We start from the raw sequence: 18,391 nt of genomic DNA on the forward strand, positions 1-18,391 counted from the left end.
CAGATTGTTTTTAAATTAAAATGGTAAACATTCTTAACATTTGTCTATAATCTCATCACTCTTTTGTATATATATATAGAAAAAAATTACATTTTGAAAATTTTTATGTATACTTATTAATTATAATTCTATATACATTTCTATGTATTTAACAAACTGTCGATTTTAACATAAACTATTATAATTGTCAAAACATGGTTGTTGAATATATACCGGTAATCTGAAATGAACAAACTTTTGATTCTATATGAGTTTCAGTTTGTTTCTAGCATCAGTTTCAGGTGACCTTCATGTTATTGGAACTTGTAGTTCATAGTCACCTTTTTAGAAAGAATATCTGTAAAATACAGTACAAAATTAGTAGAAATCTTTTTTTCTTTTAACAGAACAAAAGAAGTGGATGTAGCAGAACAGAAAGTGTTACTTGTGAAAGAAGATGGTCAGTTTTATGCTATTGGAAATAAGTGTTCTCACTACGGAGCTCCTTTAAACAAAGGTAACTCTCTCACATCACTTAAATTACTCACAAATATAGAAATGTTTTTAGCAGGGTAACAGTAAAGTATAAAGTACTTGTAAGTTAGGAGTAGAAAGCAGGTTCTTTTATTATTCCTCTGTTTTTTTTAATTAACTAATACATATGTATTTATTTATTTACATGCATATATATATATATATATATGATAAAGATGAAATGAGAGCAGGTATATATTCTGAAGTAGCTCTGCAATTTTGTAATCTCTTTAAAATCTAAAAGCTTTTTGTATGAATTTCTCAAAAGTATTTTTTTTTTCATTTCTCTATCAGGTGCATATTGCAAAGGTGTTGTTAGATGCCCATGGCATGGTGCCTGCTTTAACATCAAGACTGGAGACATTGAAGATTTCCCTGGGCTGGACAGTGTTCCAAAGTTCCCTGTAATTTTTTTTTTCTACAGTAGCTGTAGCCTGATATTCTTTTTAATTACATGGTAGAATTATTAGGTGTAGCTGGAAAGTATTGGGAATACAGATCAGTCTCTGGAACTGAACTTTTGGAAAATTCTAGATGATTTTAATAAGCTTTTAAAAGCTTACCTTGGCTTGTTGAGCTCAGGATTTAAGTCTGTGGATAACAATCTGAATATTTTAAAACAGCCAGGGTGTCTGCCTAGTCGTGCGATATGCATGCTCGACTGTCGTTTGGTTTTCTTGATGGTCCCAGGCTCATACCCTGCCATCCCCATCATCCTGCTGGAGGTTTAGGCTAGGAAGTAGATTATCTTCAACTCTGAAGGAACATCTGAAACGTCTAACATTTTACAATATAAAGTGAGACAACGTTTCTATATGTTACAGACTTAAAAGTTTTTTTCTCTCTGTCTGCATTATCTCAAGATAAAAGTTTACTTTGCATTCTTCATTTTATTTTCTGTGCAATACAGATTCCAAAACAATTTCCTATTGGCCTACTATTTACTTACTTTTAGACAAATGTTGCAAAACGTTAACATTAGGGATAGATGCTGCACAACTGACCTAATTTACTATTGTTTTTTTTAATTTGTCTATGGGTTTAAATTGCTTTTATGTGGGTGGTCAATTATAATTTTAATAAATTTTATTGAGACTCTTGACAAATACATCCAGGTGGTGATAAGTCTAATTTTGATCTGCATAATTAAATAGTAAAGAAACTTTATAAATAACTTTAGTCAATTTCTTTTTATAGCTAGAAATAAATGTACAAGGAATGCAAAGTGCTTCCATTTGATTTTTTAAAAAGAAAAAACAAAGTTATAATGTTAATGTATTTATTTAATCATTTTTGTATATTACAAATTTAATGTGACTTTATTATTCTTAAATATTGGTAAAATAGATGAAAATTTGTTGGCTCAGGTTGAAATCAGAGATGGTAAAGTTGTGATCAAGGCTGACCAGGCTGCGTTAGCAAGTGCCAAGAGGGTGAAACCCATGGTGAAAAAAGCTGCAGACAATAACAAATCAGTGGTTCTAATTGGTGGAGGTAATGGCTGTTATATTCTAATTTTCATCTGGTGTTGGTTTTCTTTTATCCAGTCTTTTACAAACATTCAGAAACATTATTGCATAGTTATTGTGAATGTTAGTAGATTTAAAGCCTGCAAAATTTATTTTTTTTTTTGTTCATTCTCTGATTGAAGGGGAAATAGAGAAAAAAATATTTTTCTTAAGTTTGTTTTGGCCTGTGGAATAAATGTTTTGTTTTATTTTGGCCTTTTTTTAATATCTAATGTATTGTTTTCTTTCTGTATATTATGTATGTTTATGCTCCACTGCTACTTTACTTTTTAAATTTTTCCGCCACATTCTCTCTAAATATATAGGTCAGGTCTACATAGAAATAACTTTATAACTAAAAAAAAACTTGCTGCTGAAAGTTGTTTAAGATTTTTAAAAAAATCAATACTGTTTTGATTTAATTAAACATGTTAGCTTGTAATTTGAAAAACTTGGGTTTAACATTAGCTTAGTCAAATATTGTTTTACATTATTTGATGGACAAGATTTTTTTCTTTTCACATTCACTGTCTAGGCCCAGCAAATGTTGTTTGTGCTGAGACATTGAGGCAGGAAGGTTTTACTGGTAAAATTGTGATAGTGTCCAAAGAAAATTGCTTACCATACGACAGAATTAAACTTAGCAAGGTGACTGTCACAAATTAAGTTGATCACAATATAATAATATAAGAAGTATAATTTTTTAAAGTCTGTGTTAGTATTGTAATATGATTGTAAGTACTTTGGTATTAGACATTTGTATTTGTTTACTCACTGAGCTTTTGCAAATGTTCTCAGGCAATGAGTATTAAACCTGAAGAGATTGCTCTTAGAAGTCATCAGTTTTATGATGAACATGACATAGAAATACTTTTATCAAAAGAGGTATGTTTAGTTTGAATGTTATCTTTTTTTTATCATCTATCCCTTAGTCTGTTGGACCATAGGGGAACCACACAAGATCTGTTGTCCATCTTTTTCCATTCCTCTTTTGCCTTGAATAGAATCTCTTTTCATTATAGGCCTGTCATTCTTTGATGTTTTCTTTTCTGTCTGCCTCTTTTTTTTTCTGGTAACGAGGAAATGTGAAGCATATCTTGCTTGTATTGTTTAAATTTAAGAATTGCAAACTTTTTTTAGCCTGTCCTTTTTGGAAATGAATACATTGTTTGTGCTAAAGAGTAAGAATACTTTGTATCTAGGAAATGACTACAACTTTTCTTAAGGCTTTGTTTTGTTTTTTTTTATTAGTCTTAGATTTAGTTTTGAGGCTTAGTTTTATTATTTTATTTTAAAATTATGTTCATTCAAAAAAGATAATTACATTTTACATGTATCCAGTTGTTTAGTCATGCATGTTAATTAGAGACTTACATTCTGCTACGTCTTTTGTTTTACTGGCTGATTCAAGCAAACTGTTCCATACTTTAATAGCTCTATGAAAAAAAGAGCACTTGTATAAATTGGTTCTAGCATATGGAATGAGAAATATGCCTTTATCATAAGCATCATAAATACTTCTTGACATAGTTATTTTGTTATAAATTATCTGATGTATTAAAGACATTGTGTCCAAATATTTAAAAATTTGTATTTTTAATGTTATCATTCATTTAAATTCCTTGAGGTAACAAAAGTTTTGCCAGAGGATAAAAAGATAGAACTAAATGATGGCAGTGAATTGAAGTATGACTCTCTGGTGATTGCTACAGGTGGACAGTAAGTGTAACTGTGTAGTACTAAACACATTGTTGGCACATGTTTTATTAGTAAAATGGCTGGATTGATGTTTGTTTATTTTGTTTAGACAGGTTGGATTATCTCTGCAACTATTATTCTGTGACTGTTATAAAACATAGTTACGTTGTTAACTTGAAGGAGATACAGTATTATACAAGAAAGTCAGTTGCGTGTCAAAGAAACAAGACATACTATCTCCCTTCATAGTGTTCTTTGTACTTGTTAAGAAATATTCTTTCTTGAAAACTAGCCAACTCTCTCTCTTAGTGCCAATATTGCTGCTTACAATTATACCTTAATTTAAGTCATTTATTAGAGTAGAAAAATGTTTTAGATCAAATAAAAACAAAGGTTCTGACAGATTTCATTATTTTCATTTATGTTTATTGTTAGCAAAATTACAAATAGGCAGAATACTTATTCTTACTGAAAATAAGCAAGAATATTCCACATGATTTATCTTGTGTCTTATTTTTTTTTTTTACATTTTTATATAGACCTCGACAGCTGCCTATTCCAGGCTCAGATTTGAAAAATGTCTACTCATTAAGGACACCACATGATGCTAACTCTATTGCTGAGAATGCACAGGGCAAGAATGTCGTCATAATGGGTTCCTCATTCATTGGTAAAGTAGTTTGAGAGGCATTACTTTTGTTTACATTCAACCAATTCTCTTGAGTTTTATTCATAGACTTAATAATGCAACATGAAACAGTTTGTTGATGTATTTTATATACAAATCAAACATTGCCTTTTACTCAGTTTTATATTATTTTTTTCAGTACGTCTGACATTTATTTTTATTTTTATTTTATTAATGTTATTTTCATAGCAATGTTAAATGTATACTATAATATAATCTGACTTTCATGATATTCTTCCATCTTATCGATCATATACAAAAATAAAAAAAAAACAAATAATGGAAAAAGGACTAGATCTAATAGGCTTTTTCAAAATGTGCTATGTAAAAATGGTACAGAGGGTAGTGGTAATATCATGAGATTTATTTTTGGAAATTTCTTTCACTATTTTATTATTTCACAAAAGCTAATTACTAATTCATTCTACAAGATTAAAAATGGGTTCTGAATTTTTTTAATTAGTGAAAAATGTATATGGTAATTGCCCCTTTTCATATCTTTAAAAGAATAACTTTTATTTGTAACCCTTAACAAAGTAATTGTTTCAAATTGTGCAGAAATAGTTAAAAACAAAGTTCGCTAATAAATCATTTTTTAAAAAATCTCTCACAATGAAAGGGATCGATTTCATATTACTTTACTTCTAAGAATCAGTACACTTTAAACAAATTTCTGAACTGTTTCATTAACTATCATTGATAATCAATTTTTGAACAGACATCAAGAAGAATATATATATATATATAAACACACACAATTTGACCAGTCTGTTTTCTTATTTAGTATACTACTGTAAAATGTTTTACTATTAGAAATAACAGATGGAAGAAGATTCAATATTTTTATACTTAGAATGACCTTGATTGAAAAAGACCACTAGACTTTGCATTTTATTGAAGACCAGTGGTTCCCAAACCTCAGAGCACTAGGGATCTGTACAACTTTTCAGTGAATCTCAGCTTTTTATGCAACATAATGCTTACATGCTTCAAGTTTTTAAAATGATTTTAAGAGTTGACTATTGCTCAATCAGGGAACCCTGCAAAATTTAACAAATGCATGCCAAATAAGTCAAACCATGACTACCTCTGTATAATGGTTACTCATAATATATTTTTAAAAATTCAACTCCAGTTAAGGGAAGCCACTGTGCACATAAGAGGCAATTGACAATTTAATGTTGCCTTCTAAATTAATTGAATATCTAGTTGTCGTAAGGAATTAAAATTAGTTACTTAGCTGTGCAGCTACCATTTGGGTTATTCAAATCAGAACTAAAAATTTACCTTATTGATGTGCTGCTATATAGGTAACTCATGATTAATAATTGTTAGCTCCATAATATTTAAACAATTACATTTCATTTAGGAATCCCACAATAAATTTTAATATGACAACCACATACAACTAAGGTTATGGTTATTCTTATATCTGTAGAAATTTTTGTGTCTTTGGTCCTAGGTTGGGAAGCACTGGTCAAATTTGCTTGTTTTTATTTTGTTTGTGTTAGAATTGCAGACTTGTAACTGATGGTGGTTCTGCTTTTGATGCACATTATAATGTAGCGTATTTTGTGTGCTAATATTTTTGAAACACCAAAACATTTCTTTAACACATGGCCTGTGTTATGTCTTCAAAACAACAAAGGCATGGAGGTGGCAGCATTTCTTGCTGATAAGGCAGCCAGTGTGTCTGTGGTGGACTTGGTTCGTGTCCCATTCCAACTGACCCTGGGGGAAGAACTTGGGTCATACATGAAACAGGTACAGATAACTGGAGAGGAGGGGAGTGAATGCCCTTGTTTGGAAATCTATTGAAATTTCTTTTGGTCTATTTTTTTTTAAACAGGATATGATTTTTTTTTAAATATTTCATACACTATCAAACATTTTATTTTTAAGCCTGTTTCTTTTTTTAAAAAAAAAGATGCTTTGTGCTTAAGCTATTTTATTATACTGCTTGTACTGCATTTTTTTAAGTTCATTTTTCTCATCCTTCTATAAACTCATAATGCTTTTTTTTACTAATGCCAATAATAATGCTTTTTATTCAATATTTAGTATATTCTTGATTCAATTACATTTATTTTTAATATGTTTAAAGTATATACATTACAAGAGAAATAAAGTAAAACAAAAATACAACTCGATAAACAAAAAGGAATTTAGCATATGAAAGAAAAGATTAATTGTCATAACTTATCTCATAAATAAATAATTTCTAGATCTAAAAAAAAATTAAATAAAAAAAAGGTTTTAAATTTTCAATTTCACTTATTTTATGGCTTAATGTTGCATAGCTCAAATTATTTAAACATAATTATGGTTGTTTTAGTCAATTTTGTGTAGTTCTTTATTTAAAAAGTATTCTAGCCAACTAATTTATCACTAACACATTAATGATCCTGTCTAGTTTTACTCACCTTATTTGATATGTATTCACCATGAACCATTTCATTTATCAAAAGACTAATTCTTGGTACATCTGATTGAAATTCTAACAAAGCTCAAGGCAAGTCATTCTGCATGGCTATATTGTACTTCATATTCTTCTCAATGTCCACAATGGTTTGTGTTGTCTTGCAGGGCTGGAGGTGGCAAATTTCATGGTTGGCAAAGCTGCAACAGTCACTGTGATAGGTCAAAGTGCTGTCCCCTTGTCTCATGTCTTTGGCCCACATATTGGACAATGGTTTGGCAAGGTGCATGAAGTTGCAGCTTTATTCATATAGACATTTAATACTCTCATAGTTTTTTTTATATTTTTGTTAACCCTACATATAGCATTGCTAAACAAAGACAGTCTGTCCTGGATGATTTAAATCAGTTTGTAACCTTCAACCATAAATTTAATGCTCTACCTGCAATAGTTTTTTTTTTTTGTGAGGGTTAGTTTGCAGAAAGAGAATCTTGTAAAATAAAAAAATGCATAAGAGCAGAACTACTTGGCTCTGAGCTGCTGAAGAGATTTGACTGTGTTATCATAAGTTCAAATTTACATTTTTAAATCCAGTTTTTTCATAGGTGTTTGGTGTTGACTTATTTAATGAACCCAGTCAATCTGCTCTCTTCTGAGATAATCACTATAACAGATGAACTAAAAGTGAAAAACTGGCCAGGTCAAAGACATTATGTCATTTAAATTATTGCAAAGTTCAGTTTATTCCACAAGTAGTAGTGTGCATAAGAAATAAAAACAATGTTTAGGTCAGACCAAGGCAAACTGTTTATGGAAATCCTCCATACTCCGCAATTATTTTGACTGCAGTTAAAAACTGCCATTTAACTTGTTTTTTTGTTGTTTTTTTTGTGGTTGAGGGGTCACACTTTATAAATAAAAACTGTAAAAGAGCCTTAAATTTCCTATTTAAAAAAATTTTTTTTGAAATATTTTCTATTTTGTCATTTCCAATGTCAAAGTTATGTAGCATTTGCTAACTAATTAAATTTAATAATAAAATATATTTCACCAAATTTTATGTGGTTGTCAGGTCAAGAGCTCATTAAACCAACTTGACATTTAAAAAAAAAAAAATCTAAAAATTGAATTGAATGGCAGTATTTTTTTTTCTGCCTGTTGTAAATACATTTTACAACAAAATTTTCTTGACTTTGTGCAGCATCATTAGTTAATTTAACACATTTGTACACATACATTTTGGCTAACAATTTTACAATTTTGTGTTCAAAATAATAAAGCTGAATATAACAAACTTTCATATTAGGCCTACAATATTGATATTAGCAATCTCATTTAATTTGCCAGATTTTGTGACATTTTTGCTTAGCAGCTTTTGCCTACACCCCATTTTTTCCCAAATGAAATGTGGAAGTGCACATATAAAAAAAAACATTGCTGTTACATCAAAGCATCTTTTTTTGTATTATTAGATATTGAATTAATCAGTTATGGTTATCCGGTTTTAGGCTTTTAAAATATTTGGTATAAGACATTTAAATAAAAAAAAACAACATATTTTTGAAGGGTAAATGCTGAATATTCTGTGACGTCTCTTAAAGAGTTAGCTTAGTAGGAGAATAAAAATAATTATTTTCAAATTTATGTCCAAGGGTGATATGTGGAAAGACTGAATAAAATGCATAAATTTAACAATTTGTAAACCTTGTGAAATGTGTGGAAAAGTAATCATATTTAATTTCAAAGCTTATATCAACGAAAAAAAACATTTACTCAGAGACTTCTTGTCTTTCCTAACTTGTCCAGACAAGTGATAGGATCATAGCGTATTGAGAAAGCTAAAAGCATGAAATAACACTTAACAAAAACAATTGATAAAAATGATTCTAATTGCACAGATATATTATTGTTAGTATAGCTGTAATACAAATTTAATTACATCTGATCCAAGCTGATACAACTACGCTTGGTATAAGCTTTTTTTTATTTATTTTTTTTAATATTTTTGTTTCTTGTCCTTTGTTATCAAAGAATCTCTATTTATATCTAATGTTCTATTACAATGTGCACTTGCAACTTTTTCATCTACATTCCTGTCTCCACATAGATGCATGAAAGTAAGGGAGTGAAGTTCTATTTTGAGACCAGTGTGAAAGAGTTCAATGGTGAGGATGGACAGCTGAAAGAAGCTGTTCTTGCTAATGGAACCGTCTTGCCTGCAGATGTTTGTATAATGGGAGTTGGTAAGATTCAGCCTTGTGTTCAGTATACATTACATGACTTCAGAAATCATAATTTTATGTTCTATATACATTAATTTAGAAATCACATTTTAAAATTTAGTATTTAGGTTGTTAGATGTCAAATAAATAATATTGGCAATTTTATTTCAGGTGTTGTACCAGCTACTGGATTTCTTAAAGAATCAGGCATTGAACTGACAGCCAGAGGATTTGTCACAGTAAACAAGGTTAGTGTGTGTAGGAAGAATTATTACAAACTTTTTGCTGTATTAACCCAATAGCTCCTACTGCAATACAGTGCATCTTATATGTTTAAGTCCTGTACCAGAATAATTTGTTGGGACTCTACAAACCTTTTTTTAAAAGCATTCCTATATGAAGAGCTGCCTTTTTTAGAACAAGAACTAGAGCGAGTGACTATTTTTTTTTTAGTGAAAACTGGATGTTAATTGCTTTTATTTTTTAAAGAATTTTTCAACCTAAGGCCCATAGCCCCATTGTTTAAGCCTCCACCCTGGAAAATTATTATTTTTTAAGCTTTACATTCTAGAGGTATTAAAAGTATATATATATATATTTTAAAGATGTTTATTTATTTATTAGTATTAGATCCTAAATCTTTTATCTTTTGTTCAAAACGTTTATTTTTTAATTTTTATTCATAGTTACCTCTCTTGGCTTAGAGTATGGGAAGGATTTTTCAAAATGTGACTTCATGCGAGATAATTTGTTTTGAACTTCTTTTAAAATTATTTGTACATAATTCTAAATTAATTTTACCTCAGTTATATAATATGTACCTTGCAATGCCCATACAAAATAGTTAAGGAAGTTGTACATGAAATAAGCAAAATATCTGTAATGAGATTTCATCATCATCATCAAACTCCAATTGAGTGAGGGCTTGAGAGGCTCAAATCCTCTCTTGCAAAAGCCTTGCACAGAAACCCTGCTGTATTACATAGTGCATGCATGTCACAAGGCCAAGGCCAGTGCATCCTATGGCAGACTGTCTAAAAATGTCTGGAACAGACGTGGTATCACCACAAACACAAAGCTAGGGGTCTATTGAGCTATCATCCTCCCTACATTGCTCTATGCCTCAGAAACATGGACAGTGTACAGTAAACATGCAAAGAAACTGAACCACTTCCACATGACATGTCTGAGAAAAATACTAAATGTCAAATGGCAGGACACAATACCAGATACTGAAGTCCTTCAAAGAGCGGGTCTGCAAAGCATCCACAAAATCCTGATGCAGTCCCAGCTGCGATGGGCAGGACATGTATGCAGAATGGAAGACCACCGCATCCCTAAACGACTCTTGTATGGCCAACTAAGCGAAGGAAAGCGCTCACAAGGTTGTCAAAGAAAGCGCTTCAGGGACACCCTCAAGGCTTCTCTGAAGCCGTTCAGCATAGACCCAAGCACCTGGGAGACAGAGGCACATGACAGAGCATCATGGCGTCGCGCTGTGAAAACTGGCGCACAGGTTGCTGAGGAAAAAAGAAAAACGCCAGAGAAGAAAAGCAAGGCAAACAACACTTGCTCCAGCTGGAATAACCTGCCCAGTGTGTGGCCGAACATTCCGGGCTCACATAGGTCTCACCAGCCACATGAGGAAGCATAAAACCCCAGTGCAAAGCCCTCAGCCCCCTGGATGACAAAGTGGTCATCATCGAACCACGATGGACGAACTATATACTATATATGTCACAATGACATTTCATAGCCATTAGTATCTAAGAGAGAACCTTGCTGCTTGTCCTTAATGGAAAGAAGGCTCTGTTCACACATTAAGATGTAAAAATACTTTGAATAGTTTTTGTCAAAAAAAAGTTAATAATCTATTTCTCTCCCTAAGTAACAGTTTTTCTTTTCTCCAACTTTCCTTCAATAGACAGGGGTAAAGTTAATTTCAAATTCTTTTTAAATACTATGATCATTGTTTTATCTTTTGAGCCCTACTATGGCAGTTTTGGACAAAACATAGTATGCAGTCAATCTAAACTTATTGATAACAATACATTTTTTAAATTTGTATTGTCAAGAAAGGGTATTAATTCTTTTATTTTTGTATATGTTGTAAATGGGAATAGAAAAAAAGGTGAACAGTTGACATATGGATCATTTACTTTCTCCATAGAATATGAAGACCAACATTGAGGATGTCTACGCAGCTGGTGACATTGTAGAGTTTCCACTGTTCACAGCTGATGGCCAGCAAGTCAATATTCAACATTGGCAGATGGCACATCAACATGGTGGGTTTACCATTTACATATATATGGTGGCTTTTGATAGATAGGGTCAATCAACTATGGTAGCTATATTGCATACAGTTCCTGTCACTTGTAGTAGTCCGTTATTGAAATATAGTTATAATGAGTATAGGTAGCATCTAAACTCTTAAAAATTATTTGTTAATTGCTTTTGCAATTTCCAAGTTATAAGGTATTGGAAAGCAGGGATGACATCCTGAACGCTGCTGATGTTCCTTAAACTTTTAATCAAAGAAGAGTTCTAATGGAGAAAGGTATCCTACTTTGATGATTAAGGTCTCAAATCTGGTGGAAGCTGGTATTTCTAATTCTTCAGTTTAGCCCCAGTATCCATTTTCTGAAGTTTTGATAATGGGCATTTGATGAAAAAAAAAGATATTTGGTCACTGTTCTTGTTACACAACACCCTCTTAAATGTTGACTTAGAGACTGATGTGATTATTAAAAACAAGACTAGTATTTTAAGAAGGATAGCAAAAAGTTAAGACTACTTTTGATGGCTTTAGAGAGTGTTACCTCCATTTGAACTTATCCACACAAGACACAGCACAGAAGTGCCTAACAGACTTTTGAACTGATGAGGGATTTCACTGATCAGGTCTTTAAGAAATTAAATAGTCTATGAAACACCTGTCATTATAAAGTTGTATGTTTCCATCCTATTTAGGTAGAATAGCAGGTCTCAGTATTGCTGGTAAGCCTCAAGATATCAGAAGTGTTCCATATTTCTGGACTGTTCAGTATGGCAAAAGTATCAGATATACAGGTGAATAACCTCCCTTTGATCAAAGTAAAAATATTTTTGAAGTTTGAATATTAATATAGTAACTACTATTTCCTGTTTAACTTATTGTGATATAATGGGGTTTTAACAGTAGACTGCTAATAAAAAAAACACTTCATAAACACTCGATTTCCTGGATTGGGCTAAATACAGTGTGGTATCAAAACTCTCATTAAAAACATTTTAAAAAGGTACCGGTATTGAAATCCACACAAAAATCTTCTTGTTCATGAAGAATTTTTCTTATTTGAAAGTTCAACTTCAGCTTAGTTGTGTTTGCTGTGCACCTTCTCTCAAATATTTTCTCCACTGGTCTACAGAAGACCACAATAATCTGAGATTGTTATAAGCATGAAAAATACATTATACAAAAGTAATTTTTTAAAAATCTGGCAACGTCCTACACCATTATGCTGTCTACCATAAACACAGCATCGTTTAGCAATATTAGCAATAGGGTCGAATACACACACTCACACAAGTCTTATAAAGCTCAATTAAAAAAGCTTTTTAAAAAGTTTTTATCTGTTACTTTTACAATTTTTAGATTTTTAACTGCTAAAGTGTCTTTTTTTCTTATTTCAGGTTATGGGTTTGGTTATGATGACATTGTATTACATGGTGATGTAGAGGAGAACAAATTTGTGGCTTACTACACCAAGTTTGTTTTGAGTTCAATTATTTTAATTTGAATCTAGGACAGCTGATACTTTTGAACTACATTCTCATTGAGTTCAAAATATATTCTGTTATAACTTTAAAAGTCCTCCCATACTGTTTGGCACATTGGGTTACATGCTCTCTCCATAGTAATCAGTATACAGGTGTCCGATTCTTTTAGATTTTCCATGGAGGTGCAGCACCATGGTATAAGAGAATATCCTTCTCTGCATTTTGGCTTCCATGTTATTGCTATCTTTAGGGCATGCAACTCATTCTATCTGGCTTAAGTGTTTTCTTTAACTTTATATTGCAAAGATAACACAAAAACCAACTGCCCTTACTTTCCCTATGTCAAGTTGTCATTAGAACTGTTTTAAATACAAATATACTATTGTACTCAGAGGAGTTTTCTATGTCATCTTGGACTGTGCTTTTGGTGTCTGAAGACATTCAGGTTTATACATACAGCATTTGCTTGATCATAGGTTTACTATGTCTACTGATCACTGTGTCAGACTCTTCTGTTCTAGTGATGTATTAGGACAATGATTCTTAAGCCTACCAGGGCCACATCTGAGAGTGAAAACACCATTTAATTTTATTATTTATAGTAGACTTTATAAATTAGTATTGCCATACCAATATATGAATTAACAAGACATGTAGATTGCTGATTGGGTGTTAGTTAAAAACTTTTTATTCAGTTTCTATACACCTACTTGCTATGATATAACTATAAGACCAAGATAACAACTGAAACACCCATTTCTGCATACAATTAATTTTTTAAATGATCAACATTTAAGTCCCTTTAGCCTAGATTTAATAAATATGTATAACTTTATTTCTCAGAAATGATCAGGTGGTTGCAGTGGCCAGCCTTGGATGGGATCCCATAGTCTCCCAGGCAGCAGAGCTGATGTCTAAAGGAGGAACTATTAGCAAGGAGGAAATCAAGTAAGTATATTTTTCTGATGACCAAAAAAAAAATGACCTTGGTTATTGGCCTCTTTTAGTGAAAGCTGAGTGGTAAATGCATGCTTGGCTTCTGAACCGGAGGTCCTGGGTTCAAATCCTGATAAGACTAAGATTTTTACTTTCAGGGTTCCTTAGGTCACCTTTTGAGTCCACCCAGCTCGAATGGGTACCTGACATTAGTTAAATAAAGTAAATAAGTTCTTTGTTGTGCTGGCCACAACACTTCGTAAACTGTTGGTCACAGAAACAGATGACCTTTACATCATCTGTCCCATAGATCACAAGATCTGAAAGGGGGAACTCCATTCTCTTTGAGTGGTAGAATTACTATGGTTCATCTTGTACAGCACTTTTTTATGTGACTGTTGAGCCCTATTCAGAAGATGGGGGACCTTTACTTCTAGCTTTTGAGATATGTAGTTTAGTAATATATAAACACTGAAGAATTAAATGTATATATGAAAACATTGTGACCTTATCAATAACATTTATTTTCCGAGACTAGTATTTCTTTGTATCCTTGCTGAAGTAAATTGTTGAAATGTCTTCATTTTTGTAAACACATTTTATTTAGTTTCCATAAAATGGAATATTTTGTGTAATCATTACAGAGAGCAACCAGATAGCTGGGTGTCAAGACTGAAGTCTTATTAACTAAACTGATTTTGTTGCTGAAAGACAGACTTCTTTATGTAATAAGTTTAGCTGTTCTTTGTTTTCTTTGATTACTGCCTGAATTAGAAATGTGAAGGGTTATACAGTTTTATGAATCAATTTTCTTGCTCTTTTACACAGGAAACTTCTCTCCTGGTTTGTATTCTGAACAAGTTTTTTTTTGTTATGGTTGGAGATGGCCTACTAATACTTAAAACAATTGTAAAACAAAACCATTGAGATAAAAACTTAAAAGCAGCTTTGGTAATTAAAAGGGAACAATTAATGACCTTAACCAATGTAATAGAAGATAAATTCTGTTGACATGTGCTTAGTAAAAAAAAAAAATGACTACAATAAGATTGATATGAAATGAACATTTTCTGTGATTTTTTTTTCTTGGTTGATATTTTGTCTAAATTATCTGGAGTTTCAGTGTAAAACAACACTTCAGCCAACATGAATTGCTTTTGTCCAAGAGTACTCACTATCTCTTAAAAACTGCATCACCCCAGATAGTGTTAGTACATTAATAAGTAGTACACTAATAATAATGGCAGAATTTAAGTGATTGGTTAATATGCATGACACGTAGGACGTAATTATCTTCTTTTTTGAAGTAACGTCTGTATTATGTAAGAAGATAAGAGAAGAATAAGAATGTTTCCTTAAGTAGTGATTAGTGACGAGGTTTCATTGTCAGCCAAACAAGTGAATGAAACTGTATACATCATTTAAAGAAGAAATAAAATAAGCATTTACTCCATTATGTTGTTACAACATTTCAACATATTTTTTCATTTTTGTAATTCTCAATGTTATACTTGTTTTGCCTTTGCAGACGTGTTTAATTTTTTTAGATTAAAATTTGTGATTAAAATTTGAGTACAAATAATTTCCAGCGTCAAAGTTTATAAAGTTCTGTTATTGGTGGACACGTATAGAGTTGTATTCGATATACGAGTCCAGTACAAACTAAATATCTCTGTAACTGAAATGGTTAATGTCAGATATTCTGGAATGTAACAAAACAAGTTTTAGCTATTTAATTGTGCTCTCTTTTTATTGGCCAGATTTACCCCACTTTTTTGTGTGTGTAACATGACATTGTTTGCAGTTAGCTTGATGTGTGATAAGTAGACACTACAGTACAAACTGATTAGTTCTACTTCATGTTAAGCTTTTTGTCTTGTGACTTAATGCTAAAGTATCTTATCTTGTATATTAGATCTTTTCTTTAAAGAAGGTAGTTACATATACATTGGAGTATTCTGTTTTTTTAGTTTACTTTTTTTCCCCCCTTATTTCGGACAGTTGATTATTAGTCTGGTGTTGTGCCATATTTTGCTGTTAATGTGTGGTTCCTGCTACCATCCAACCCTTAGTGCACTAGTAACGACCATTTTTTTATCTCTGTAACTTGAACATCAATTGTTCTAAATTCAAAAATTGAAATTGCCAGTCTGGCATGCATTCTTAAAAGTAAAATGAAATACAATCTTGGGACCATTGTGCCTGCATGTGTAAATCTCAATTCTATAGCAATGTATGAAAGCACTATATCTAATTATCAATACAGTATCATAAATTGTTGTATTAATGTTGTGCAAGCCAGATTTTACATATATATAATGCCATTTACATCCTACAATGACCAGGTTGTATTTGTTTTTTATTTCTTCTGTTTGTTTTGTATGGTCCTGTCGTTAACATATTTTAATCTGATATGTTAACTTTTTTTTTTAAGTGAAAGCTTTAATTTATGTTACTCATAATTTCATGCCATTAAATAATCTTATATTATTTACATGTAATTTAGGATAAATTGGTGGTTTTTCAGCCATGTTAATTGTATTTTAAGCTGATCATTTTTTTCTCTACATAACCACTCTAGTAAGGAGAAAGTTAAGTCAACTTTCACTTTTAATAACAGCATTGCCTGTATAGGATTAGTGTGCAGTAACTAGCCATGAAACATGCAAGGACTGGAACAACTAGAAAACTTCTATGGCAGGAATACAACATAGTTGGAGAGTGAGTAGCATACTCAGCTGCTGAACAGTGTTCCCAGCTAGGTTTTAGCTAGGTTTTAGTTCTAGTTGAGCATTAAGGTATTTTTTTTTATGAAATCTCCTAGCAAACATTGACTTACATTATGAAATTTAAAAAAGAAAAAGAAAAAATTTACTAAGTTTAGCATAACATCAAAATGACTCTCCAAGACGCCAGATTCTTTGGTTGTAATTGTATTGGTTTATCAATTGAACTATTATATAATGATTGGCCAGTTCATGATTTAAAAAAACACTCCATTAGAATGTGTAGGAAGTGATATTGCACTGTGCAGTCTGTCACTTGCCTTTATATCTTGTATATTCATAAAATGTTTCAATTCTTGAATTTATTGAATAAAAGTTCATGGTTTAATTATCTTGGTATTTCAATCATTTTTCTTGCAATTTTATTTACAAGTTTGCTCATTTTTGCATAAATTCATTCTAGTGCAAAACAATATCTTTTTATCTAGAATAGGTAAGTAGTTATATTCCTATTTGTTTAATATTCGTATAACTAATCCAAATGTTTATACACAGTCCACGAAAACAAAAAAATACAAATAAACTTGTGACAAGATGAAATAAAATTATGAATTAGACTCTTGATGTATTATGCCTCTTTTTTACTTTGATAAATATTTTTTTGAACAATAAACGCAATGACTCAAATGATTATGAAATATAATTAAATATAATACATGAAGAATAAAATGTCCACAGGGAAGGTTTATGTAACATCCGACATTAACTTGACGGCATACAAAACATCTCCTCAGAGCTGAAATTGTAATCATATTTTTAAAATGGCTAAAAGAATTGTGTTCCTAATGGTCTGTCAACTCGTATATCTACTATATATTTGTCAGTCACTGCTGGCTCATGTATAAACAGATCTCAGAACTTCTAGCTAGTTGTTTTTTGTTTGTTTTTTAAACTGAGTTATTCATTTTTTCTATAGCATTTTTTAAAGATTTAGAACTTTATAAACTTCAGCTAATTTTTCTGCATCAGGTCTGGAATAATTTTTTTTTTTTTTTACTAATATTATTCTGTATAATTTAAAATGCCCACACACCAGCAAATAATGAAAGGCATCACATATTTCATAAACATGGACATATTCAATCTTTATTATTTATCTTGTTGCGACTGCCTAGTTCTTCTGGGAAGTAGGTACCCTAAGTAGTAATAATTAAAAAAATAATAAACCATATTTAAATGGTAATTTATTTTAAAAGGGTAGACAATCTTCCCAAACTAGTTTGCTTTTAATAAAATAGTATAGCTTCCCTTTCTCACTATTTTGCATTATGCTGAAATGTATTAAAAAAATACTGTTGTAACCCTGTTCCTCCCTGACTAACCTTTTTCTTTCCACGTGCAAAGTAGGGTGATTTTTTGTTTATGCTGTTGGGCGTAAATGACCTTGACTAGTGTGTAAATGTGTTAAGAAACTTTAGTTATGATTTTTGGATTTCTTGATTGAGGATTGTTTTCTATTGTGTTAGTGAATCGGGATATGTCAATTTGATTTGGAGATTGTGACATTATTTCTTTTGATCATGGATATTGATTGATCATAGTTGGATTGTGCTTCTGCAATCGAAGATACCAGCGATCTGAGAATCAGTGAGTAATTTTCTTTAGTTCAACCCCACGTCGTAACAATACTTTGATCTATTATTCTGCGGCCATTAGCCTACTAGTGAAATTTTGATGTCAAAGATTTCCGGGTATAACCACATGTATCCCAAACATTTAACTTCTCTAATTGTAATTTGACATGAAATGACCATTTACAAATTGAGAACTGATTATCTTTGGTCAATAAAACTAAATATAACTCTAATTACAATAGACAAATTCAACTTCATATGAAATAAAATGATGTTTTTTAAACA

The 18,391-nt window shown here is 31.2% G+C and overlaps 1 protein-coding gene across 4 annotated transcripts in view; it reads left to right on the forward strand.

The window, feature by feature from the left end:
- Positions 1-16,863, forward strand: part of LOC106075254 (apoptosis-inducing factor 3-like) — a 71,673-nt gene extending 54,810 nt beyond the window's left edge. For 3 of the 4 annotated variants that reach the window (XM_013236202.2, XM_013236203.2, XM_013236206.2), the window contains 15 exons: positions 387-496; positions 808-917; positions 1,881-2,007; positions 2,557-2,669; positions 2,820-2,906; positions 3,649-3,740; positions 4,259-4,389; positions 6,056-6,171; positions 8,934-9,069; positions 9,220-9,296; positions 11,219-11,336; positions 12,022-12,120; positions 12,724-12,799; positions 13,654-13,758; positions 14,391-16,863. In XM_013236202.2, the coding sequence (XP_013091656.2) occupies positions 387-496; positions 808-917; positions 1,881-2,007; positions 2,557-2,669; positions 2,820-2,906; positions 3,649-3,740; positions 4,259-4,389; positions 6,056-6,171; positions 8,934-9,069; positions 9,220-9,296; positions 11,219-11,336; positions 12,022-12,120; positions 12,724-12,799; positions 13,654-13,758; positions 14,391-14,433 (1,540 nt within the window). In that variant the 3' untranslated portion in view covers positions 14,434-16,863. Of the gene's footprint in view, positions 1-386; positions 497-807; positions 918-1,880; positions 2,008-2,556; positions 2,670-2,819; positions 2,907-3,648; positions 3,741-4,258; positions 4,390-6,055; positions 6,172-6,993; positions 7,110-8,933; positions 9,070-9,219; positions 9,297-11,218; positions 11,337-12,021; positions 12,121-12,723; positions 12,800-13,653; positions 13,759-14,390 lie in introns of all 4 variants that reach the window. The other variant, XM_056005269.1, reaches the window with a different exon arrangement.
- Positions 16,864-18,391: the final 1,528 nt, after the last annotated feature.

This window comes from Biomphalaria glabrata, chromosome 12 (genome assembly GCF_947242115.1).
Source record: "Biomphalaria glabrata chromosome 12, xgBioGlab47.1, whole genome shotgun sequence".
NCBI lineage: Eukaryota > Metazoa > Mollusca > Gastropoda > Planorbidae > Biomphalaria > Biomphalaria glabrata.